The 10,331-nt window shown below is 44.9% G+C and overlaps 1 protein-coding gene across 2 annotated transcripts; it reads left to right on the top strand.

Moving 5' to 3' along the window:
• The first annotated feature begins 2,572 nt into the window (after positions 1–2,572).
• Positions 2,573–9,911, top strand: meox1 (mesenchyme homeobox 1). Of its 2 annotated transcripts, XM_023814268.2 has the most exons (4): positions 2,573–2,658; positions 2,890–3,677; positions 7,812–7,984; positions 9,172–9,911. In XM_023814268.2, the coding sequence occupies exons 2-4, from the start codon at positions 3,215–3,217 to the stop codon at positions 9,292–9,294; spliced, it is 759 nt and encodes a 252-aa protein (XP_023670036.1). In that variant the 5' UTR covers positions 2,573–2,658; positions 2,890–3,214; the 3' UTR covers positions 9,295–9,911. The 2 variants fall into 2 exon arrangements, with proteins under 2 accessions (XP_023670036.1, XP_023670037.1); XM_023814269.2 differs by lacking the exon at positions 2,573–2,658 and having other exon boundaries at positions 2,866–3,677.
• The last annotated feature ends 420 nt before the right edge of the window (positions 9,912–10,331 follow it).

Raw genomic sequence — 10,331 nt, 5'->3', positions numbered from 1 at the left:
TGCGAGGCGCACTGCACGCCGCTCCTCATGCTAATGACACATCTGAAATGAAACACGGGCCAAGAGCAACACAGCACCCCGTTAGGGGGGTTACCGCAAGAGCCGCCACCCACGAATCACGTGAGAGCGGCGGACGGCTGGCTTAGCACAGATTCTTCTGGGGCAGCATCAAAACGTCGGCTTCCACCGAATCACAGTAGAATTTCATAGATTCCTTCATAAATTATGCAGATTGTTTGAATGTATTTATTATGTGCATGTATGACATAAGAGGATCAAAAAGTATGGGTGATTACCCCGGTCCACCTTAAGTCACTGTCATGATGCTGTTTAGCATCTAAGGATTCAATGAAAGATGTGTAGTGATGAAGGGACTGGGTGACTCATGGAAAAAAGGCAGGATCCAGTGCTGGGAAGGCGGCAGTAAGAGAGAGCCGTCTCCTTCCCAGGGGCCGAGTGTAAACCGAGATTGGGGCGGACGTCTGGGCTGTGACTGATGTCAGAGTCGATCCCCTGTGTCACAAAGACGGATCAAAAGAAAACACAGCAGCTTTGGGTCCGGAGGCGCAGAGTGACAGCGACAGGTTGTCGGGGGCGGGGGGGATCGTGGTGTGACACGCTGAAATGCGCACACGACGATTCCCAGCAGATCTGCTGCTCCGATATTATAACTTCCACAGCCGGAATATATTGTACCGCTTTTTAAATACAGAGTCTGAAGCACCGCAAAAATTTACATCATCACATGTCAGTTCTCGCTACGCATCTCTGTAATATCAGGGCTACTTCATAATTGTTGGGGGGCATTTTTCCACTTAAAAAAACAGCTTTTATTGTTTATCGTTTGCTGCTGTGCAAATTGCTTTTTGCTGCTACTGAGGTTTGTTTATTAGCCTGACTAGCTAAACTCATTCTCATCACCTCTCCGTCCCTGTAATACATGCACCCGCACGCACCCCATGTGCGCGTACAAAACAGCCGCCTCGGCTTCAGACGCAGAGCCCCGCGGTCGAGGTCGAGCCACAGATGCCAGTAAAGAGAGCGTGCATCACGGCAAAACTATTTGCTGGATAAATGGAAAGGATTTAAGTCTAACCACACAGACACTTTACACTTTCACTGACGCAACAGCCCAAACAAACCGTAGAAAGTGTGGCCTGGTGAAATTCATGGTGTGTGTGTGTGTGTGTGTGTGAGTGTGGGGGGGGGGGGGGGGGGGGGGTCTCTGAGGATTAAGGGGGTGTTCCATTCCTGGTTGTGACAGAGTATACCATGCATCCGAAATGTGTATGACTCCACTTAAACAATGCTACAGACTACAGTGGAAATATCTGACCAGCAAGTCCATAAGCGTTATTTTAAGCTACAGTTTAGTCCACCGTAAGAGACACTTCAGGAAAAAAATACTAACATGGTTACCAAGATGTATTGAAAATGCGTCCATCTACATACAGCTTGATCTGCTAGGAGCCTAGGAGTCATGATGTATATTCAAGAAATGTATTAAAACATCAGATAACCATAAGTCATATTTACATAAACTTAATAAAAACAGCTACACATTTACCCTTTCTGTGCTTCCCATTATGTAAGTGTCAATTGTTTTATTTCCTTTTATTCGAGAATCAATGCCGAAGGGTGGCTGAGAAGCCTGATTTGACCTGTAGGAGATGAAACCAGACGCTGTGAGCGCTGCGGTCTGGGCAGGTCCGCTTTCATTCAGTCCCACCCGGCTCTCAGTCCCACTCCGCGGGATCTCCGCTCCACACATGGTGCCACAAGGCAGGAGGACACGGCTGAGAGAATGAACGGAGGAACGGTCACCAAATAAGTCAAGCAAAGGTCCAAGTGGACGGCGAATGGTCCTGTAACCTTGGAAATGCTACAGCACAGCACATTCAAATTCTAGAGTGCGTTGAAATTTATTAATGGATTGCGTGCCTGCATGGATTCAACATAAAAAAATCACAAGGATAAAATCACCAGCTGGGAAAAAATAGCCCCTTATATGTCAGTAAAACAGAAACACAACTCAAAACCAAATGTGCATGATGGATGTACATAAGATGCATCTAAAATATTTCATATAGTGAATTTATTTATTATATAGATAACTCATATAACTAATAAAAATTGCACTAAAATAAATTAATTTGCCTTACAACTGAACATTTAGTTATACGAATATTCATTTTACCCGCAGAATAAAATGTGCCGGTAATATAGAAGTATGGAGGTTTTCAAAGAAAAAAAAATGCTGAAATTTTAAGTGAAACTTCAGGAAACCTTAAAATAAAGTCAGTCACTAAGATGCCATTAAAATACAGAAGAAAATACAGGGATTTCTAAACCGTTATTTGTAAGATATGAAGTGGGCAGCACGATCTGAGCCGGCTGGCAGCGGGACAGCGAGAGAGCGACTGGCGGCAGAACGGGGCTGGTTTTCGCTTCGCGCTGCTTCGCTTCCGCAGAGCTCAGGTGTGAACGGCCGCATCCTGGCCGCGATTAACGGAACGCGCCGCCGCAGCCGAAACGCAAGCCGCGACCCGGGAGGATGCGCGGGGGGGGGGGGCACATGCTCGTGTGCGTGCCGGCACTGCTTTCCAGATGTTGTTCGGCGGAGGTTAGACTGTGTCTTGGAAAAAAAGAGGCAACGAGGTAAGAGACCGAGCGCCCCTTTCCCATGTGGGTGTTCGTTTTATATTTTACAGACAATGTTCCTTTAAAAGTCTGCGCCTGGAAATCCCATTAGATGTGCATATAAAATTTCCCCCATGATTAATAGTTGATGAGGCAGGGTTGGTTGGAGGGTACCAACATGTGGCCGCGGGGCCCCTCCTCCTCGAGATCACGTTACACTCCATAAACTTGCCACTCTTTTCCACCTAGCCTTTAAAAGAGAGGTGGGACCTCTGGCCAGGAATGCCTGAGCACTGCGAGGAGGAGCTGGGGAGCCGCGAGAGGATGCAGCAGGCTGTGACCGGGCCCCTCAGCCGCCAGCCTGCACAGTAGCATAGAGACGCCCGGAGAGAGAGCCCCTGGATGGTCTTCCTGGCATCACGGCCACTAAAGGAGAGAAGCCTCACCCAGACCCGGGAGAGCAGACAGGCTTCCATGTGCCTCTGTTCATGTGCTGACTGGAGCTGGATGCTGTTTGGAATTTCGTCCTAGACTGAACATTTTCCGGAGAGACTTTCCCTGCGTGTTCCGGCTCATGGATCAGCCCGCCAGCAGCTGCATGCGGAGCGCCCACCCGGGCAGCGCCATCTGGGGGTGCATGCGGGGGCACTCAGCGGTGCCGTCGCCGGGGTTACCGCCGTACCAGCAGGGCCCGTTCTCGCTGCACCAGAAACCCGAGTTCCTGGCCTATACGGACTTCCCAGGCTCCTGCCTGGTGTCGGCAGCCCCGCACGCCTACCCCCGTGACGACCGGCCGTACGGCGATCCCGGAGGCCCCGGCTACCAGCGGCCCGATTGGCAGTTCCCCGCCTGCGGGGCTCGTACCCGGGGCCAGGAGCCATGCCCGGCTGGCAGTGGCGCGGCCGAGGTGGATGACGTGGGTCTGGACAGGCTACCAGGGCCGGTGCCCGGGTGCCTAGAGGGGGAGTATTCACCGCCCAGTATGGCGCCCACTGAGACGGAGAAGAAGACGTCCAAGAGGAAGAGGGAGGTCGCAGGTCAGCAGCGATTCATTTCCATTGGCTGATTCTCATTGATTTAGGCTCATTGATAGGGGCACTAATTTTTGATTCATGTTCATGACATGGTTCCCTCAGTACAGGACAGGAGTCTTTCATTGCCACACAAACAACAAAGTTACAAAGTGCTGTCAAGTGCAACATGCTTGATGACTAAATGTTCAGTTTGGCATTAAGTTTAGTCGCAGGTATGGTAGGAATTGTAGAATTTTACCTTAAATATCTCCCTAGTCTACCTCTATGCTCTCTGAATTATACCAAAAACACTAACTAGATCTCGAAATTGTCACCTTAAGTGTCAGATCACTTGCGCATTAAACAGTCCTGTTCCCCTCACATGGACACAGACGTGAGAGAACAGACACTTCAGGCGCTCACGCATCAAAATTCCTGATCACAGTCCAGGGATCAGTGGATATTCTTGGTGAGAAGCATGACTATCAAAATAGCTGATACTGATTTGTAATGTCTGATTAATTTGCTATCTAAAACACTAACAAGCAGCCACACTGGCCTGCTCAATTAAATAAATCAGATGGCAGCAGAAAGACTATGCTCATATTAATACATTTTTGTTACTCAACTCTATATGTTTTTGATCCAGAAGCACAGTTTAGGTCACAGTAAAAAAGATTTTCTGCTCTATTTCCAAAACATTACCTTTGTAAAGAGCACAGCGAAACACACTGGCCTTCAGGAAATCAATACATAAGCAAAATACACTTTCACAAAATACAACTTCTCATTTTGCTTGTACCTATAACACCAATAAGAGTAAAGGCCTGGAAGATAGGTGGATTCATTATTATTATTAGTAGTAGTAGTAGTAGTAGTAGTGTTGTTGGTGGTGTTGTTAATAGTAGTAGTAGCAGCAGTATTTTACCCCTTTTTGCTGATATAATCATCTCCATTTGTCTCAGTCGGCTGTCCATCCCTTTCCCATCCCATCATCATTGATCATCAGCAGATTCCCCCCTTCGTCAGTTATCATCTGCTCTATTTGTCACAGCATTTGTGAGCCACACTGTGCCACACTGTGCTACACTGGAGAGGAGGTGTTGGCTGGACTATCAGCTACCTGAGGGATGCTGGTAACTCATAGGCACTCAAAACTGGCAGCCTGACTCACTGCAGAAACACCTCCAGTCAAAACGTGAATAATGACACTTATGCTTCTCTAAGGGACATTTACAAAACTGGATACCATTCAGTATCACTTCCTTTTGAATAGTGAAATTGACCATCTGCCTCACAATCATATCCATTGATAACCTGTGACCTTCAGTCAGATAGCTGTAACTTTACAGTGGATCCAGTTAACAGTAAGATATCTATTTTCTCATATCTAAGGTACAGAAATGCAGAAAATTGTGGAAAATGTTATTTGAATTGAATGTGAATAATGAGTTTTGTGCCATCCTGAACTTTGGTGAATCATCATCATCATCATCACTGTATAACTAATTTACAATGTTCAGACACTCTAGTAAGATTGGTTGTACTTAAGGAAAGACTGCAGCACATTAGTGTTTCCTGTATCTTCTAGTGCTCAGATATATTAAGATCTCTGATCCTAAACAGCACAATATTGACAGTAATGGACACGGTTACGGTGACAATGAGCCAGTGCAGACAGCAGCAGTACCCAGCGGGCAATCATTCACTTTCAAATTCATATCACACCAATCAGTATGGTCAGCCTTTGTAAACGATCTGTGTTGCTCAATTTGATTTCTGATTATCAGCCCACAGCTGCATGTGCGCTGGTAGATAATTTCAGTCTGAAATTAAGTTTGCGGTCCACTTATTATTTGGAGCTACTTTTTAAAGTCAAACCACAAGTTCTTCGGCACTGAAATGTATCAACTTCTCAGCACAATGGTTAGCTACCTTTTTTTTTTTTTTTGTTTCAGGAAAGAGCAGAGCAGAGATCTAAACAGATGCATTTTAATTATAAACTCAAGTATTATATCCTCCCTCTGTCCCAGGGAAATAGACTTGGTTGTTATGTTGATAAATTTCCCTGGAGGGCATATTGCATCATATTGCTATGATTTAATATGGTCTGAAGGTGTGTACGACATTAACTATTAAATTGGACCAAACATATATCCTTTCTGGATTGTAATGTACTGCTATCACAGTCTGTGTGTTCATCTAGAACTATACAATACAGACATGTTAATTTTTCTGATTTACAGCACATGTGTCCATAAAGAGACAGGCAGCCCAATGATATGCAGAGGGCAATACACATTTTATTCAAATGTTGCCCATAATCGCTGACTTGGCCTAACATACCCATCTCCTGAGAGATGGGGAAGTGCGTTCACGTTCACCTTAATGTGACCTTATTACAACCCACATATGCCCGACCACGTTGACTAAAAGACCTTGCCAGCTGTCTCAATTCTAGATGATTACGCCTCGACATTTTCCATACTTCGGTAGTAACACGAGCCCTTTGCACGTGTGCAGTGCCGACTCAAAATAAACAAAATGAGGTTCAGAATAAACTAGCTTGGTTCAGTTATGTACCGCCTGTGTCTGTCTGCACAGACACTGTATGGATGGGTGATATGAAACATTCTAGACATCTGACGACCTAATCAGATCCACCTGCGCACATTATTCATAAGCAGTGATGCCTCACCAGGCAGCAGAAATGCAGGCACATTTCACACGCTTCGCATTTTCTGCACTGATTTAAAAGTCATCTGGGTTGCCAAGATGGCAAAACAGCTTTTAGCTTTTAATCAAAACCTTACCCAACCACACAATATTTTTTTTATAGATTTATTTTCTTTGTATACTTTTTTATTTGTGTTTATAAGTTTCCCCGCAGTTTTTTAGGATACTCTAATCTTGTTTAAAAACATGAAAAAGGAAAAGAATGAAGCAGTAATTTTAAATCTGTGCTTTTGTTTTGTTTTGTGAGCAATTAAATCTTTACAATGAGCCCTAACAGCAAGACCAGTTTGGTGTTAATTAGGACGAATTACTTTACCACCCTTTCCAAATTTCTGCCAAATGTCGTCTGACCCCAAAGACTGTATACAGCAGCAGCCTCTGTAAGGCAGTTTGGTGACATTTATGAGGAGATCTTCTGATGTCCTCACCGGCAGTCCACCCAAGGATTACTCCTGCATCCGCGTTTACAGTCCAGACGAACACATTTGGTGGTGATGCTGAGATTGTGTGGCATGCAATAAAGGGGTATAAACAACAATCATAATAATAATAACACACCCCATGTGCTACTTTACTGCAGACTGCTGACTTCCAGGCAGTTAGCAGATAGTCAGACCCCAGTCAGGCACATCTGGCTTTGTGAGCGTAACCCACAGCAGTCTGACCACGCAATTTGGCAGGGGCTACACAAAGATGTTCTCAGTGTGACAAATTATAAGCATTCTGGCAGCATTACGTCAGCTGCTATTCGTCTGAGAATGATGCAACATCACATCAGAGAGCCCGACACTTAATTGCAATAAAAAGGCATTTGCTTCCATGGACTGATTTTGCTCAGGTGTTTTTTTGTTTTGTTTTGTTTAGTTTTTATTATAAATGTTCTTTTAGTACTTTTCTCTAAGCATAAACTATACAATGCGTTTGGGATCTTGACTGGGCAAGATTTTGCTAAATTTCATGGTTAAGAACAGGCTTGATATTGACTGTGGCTGCTGGCGTTTGTGAGGGACTTTGGGCAGTAAATCGTATTTATGTTCTGTTCGGCCTGATAGATCTCAGAGGAAGGGGGTCTTCATATTTAAACTTTCAGCGGGGGACTCTGCTCTTTGTGGTCCCTTTTAATGGCGTTCCGCTGCATTCCTCCTTAACTGGAGCCCACTGACCCCCTCCCCGGTGACCCCCTCTCACACCGGCCCCAATGCGTCTTCGGCCGTCTCTGTGTGTGTCCTGCAGTGGCAGTAGGTCAGATCACAGGACCAACAGCCATACTGGTGGCCAGTACAGACCCGTTCGGACCCTCTGGGCCAATTCCAATGGACTACTGTCAACCACCAGGGCATCATAGCAAAACGCCACTAGCAGATTATGATTTTTTCACGATATTTCAAGATCTTGAAGTGCCATTTCCTTCTGCTCCTCCAGAGACTCACGACTCCACCTTTAAGGGGGATTCCGGCTGCAAAGCGAGGAAGGAGAGAACGGCGTTCACCAAAGAGCAGCTCCGGGAACTGGAGGCAGAATTTACCCACCATAATTACCTGACCCGGCTGCGTCGCTATGAGATCGCAGTCAACCTGGACCTCACCGAGCGACAGGTACGCACAGAGCCCCGGCTGCTCAGCCATGTCTTCCTGCAGGAGCTGCCCTCCATTTACTCGACTGCGCAAATAGCAATGGTTTGGACAGCCAATCAGAGGCAGTCAATGTGAAAGGGTTGGGTAAGATTTTCCATTTAAGTGTAAAGACTCAGCTCAACTTTCATTATGAAAATGCTAACCTCATCATCACCATTTCATTCTGCCCAGTTACAGGGCTCTTGTTTTAATTTGCAACATTAGTAACATTAATTAATTACTGGCTACCACAGTTTCCATAGTACCTCACTTTGCTAAAGGCTATATATGAAACACAATATAGCTTGACCCAGTATATATTACAATTTATTAAAAGATCTATTCAAGCATCCACCCAAGCTGAACCTGTTTTATAACTACAGACTTCAAATACTGGTTCCTGACTGGTCTGTGAGATGCTGACCCTATCCACTCACCCGTAGCCCACTCTCCCCAGTGCTTCATTCTGCACGGTCAGTTTCAGACTGGTCACAAAGTCTGTGCCAAGCAGAGATGAGTTTCCCAGGCTCTGGGTCCAAACCCCAGATCCCAGCACTACCCCGCGCTCATTCTGAAACCCCTCTGCAACTCGGCACTGTGTTTTTCCAATGAAGTCTACATATTTTGGCAGCCAGAGATCTTGCACACAAAAATGACAAGGGAGGATCAGACGAAGTAATGCGCTTAAAATAGTGTGGGAACAGATTGTCTTTATTCCTGTGTTGCTGTGGGGAATGCAGAGTGGGATGCACAGGGGTCTCACATGGCCTCCCCAGAGTCCAGCCCACACAGGAAGGATACAGCCTGCGCTCACAGGAAATGATGCCATGACAGTCCCACAGACTGAACACAGTACCTATACATTTCTACACATTCCATTGTCCCGAGCTGGATAGTTAGTCAGATATTTCCGTTTTTTCCTTTGTTATATCCATTAGATAAGTAGTTCTAATGATGTTACATTTGATTAAACCAAAAAAGTAGTGTCAAGTAAAAGAAAGGAAGAAAAGATCACAGGAAATGCAGTAGAAGCATTAATTCCAGTGATGTCTTTATAATGGACACTGTAATGAAGAAATGTCTGCTTATCTGCTATTCCCATATTGCAGTATAATATCTGCTTTGATTTTATTGGATTTTTGGTCACAATCCCTGTCTGCCATCTGTAGGTGAAAGTGTGGTTCCAAAACAGACGGATGAAATGGAAGAGAGTGAAAGGAGGGCAGCCCGCCTCTCCGCACGACCTGGAGACAGACGACGTCGATTCTGCAGCCTCGCCCAGCTCAGAGTGACGGACTTGAGCCAGCCTGCAGCAGCTGAATGCCCGTTGATGCCGCATTGCATCTTGGGATGCCTGGTCGCTGGAGTGGCCAGCGCCCATTGACTGACAGACTTGTGCATCTGCAGTGATTTTTGTACGTTTTCCTTCTCACATAAACAAATGGCAAAGTGCTTTCATCTGTACACACTCTCCAGGTAGTTATGATCTACATTCAACTCTTTTATAATGAGAACTGATTAAAAGTGAGGAGAGATGTTTTGGTATCATCAGTCCAATGAAAATGTAAATCAGTCATTCAGTTTACCTCTACTGTTGTATATGGAAGTACTTTATCTGGTGAGCAGTTAAGGTCGATGAAAAGCATCTGTCATTTTCAGCTTTCTGATGAAAAAATCTTGTAAATGTTGCCAAGTTTGCAGAACTTCCAAAGCTTCACAGCCATTCCAGACTTGCCAATTCAACTGGCTTTTGATATGTTGTGGTGTTTTTTTTTTTTTTTTTAGTAAACTTTGACTTTTGTTTGTATTTCTATGTTTTTACATTTGAAAGTTTAATAATAAATGAAATACAGATGTAGCAAATTAAGACCTGCAGTTAAAGGCTTCAATAAATGTTATAAAATTTTAAGCAAGGCCTTTATAACTTCCTTCTGGGTTATGGGGGGTGGAATTACAAAGCGTTTCATTTTGGCCCACAATTGCTTGTGCAAGTTTTTAATAGAGCTCATTGTTTTTACAAAAACCGCGCAGCGTCATTTAAAGCTTCAGCCACAAACTTCTCGATTCAGCAAGCATGTATGCCTGCACGAAAACAATACCACTTCCTGGAAAATCGTTTCTACATTTCTTCTGAGAATCTATTACTGCTGATATATCACTCAGTCTTAACTGGCCTGGAATGACGATGCTAAGTTGCTAACAACAAGCAGGCAGAATAGACAGTATGTGATTGAAACGTTGGGTCTTACTGCACCGCTCTACAGAATGTGCACAGGCGGTGCCTTTAATTGCGTCTTAAGATGAAGAAGCACTTCCCTGCTTCATTCTG

This window comes from Paramormyrops kingsleyae, chromosome 5 (assembly GCF_048594095.1).
Source record: "Paramormyrops kingsleyae isolate MSU_618 chromosome 5, PKINGS_0.4, whole genome shotgun sequence".
NCBI lineage: Eukaryota > Metazoa > Chordata > Actinopteri > Osteoglossiformes > Mormyridae > Paramormyrops > Paramormyrops kingsleyae.
Note: the sequence above shows the minus strand (reverse complement) of the source record. Positions and strands in the feature narration are given on the sequence as shown.

What these genes read in the sequence shown, in the direction of transcription:
- meox1 (XM_023814268.2), top strand. Translation starts at nt 3,215, where the DNA reads ATGGATCAGCCCGCCAGCAGCTGCATGCGGAGCGCCCACCCGGGCAGC. An exon ending in GAGGAAGAGGGAGGTCGCAG is followed by an intron (nt 3,678 to 7,811) that starts GTCAGCAGCGAT and finishes CTGCTCCTCCAG; the next exon opens with AGACTCACGACTCCACCTTT. An exon ending in TGGACCTCACCGAGCGACAG is followed by an intron (nt 7,985 to 9,171) that starts GTACGCACAGAG and finishes TGCCATCTGTAG; the next exon opens with GTGAAAGTGTGGTTCCAAAA.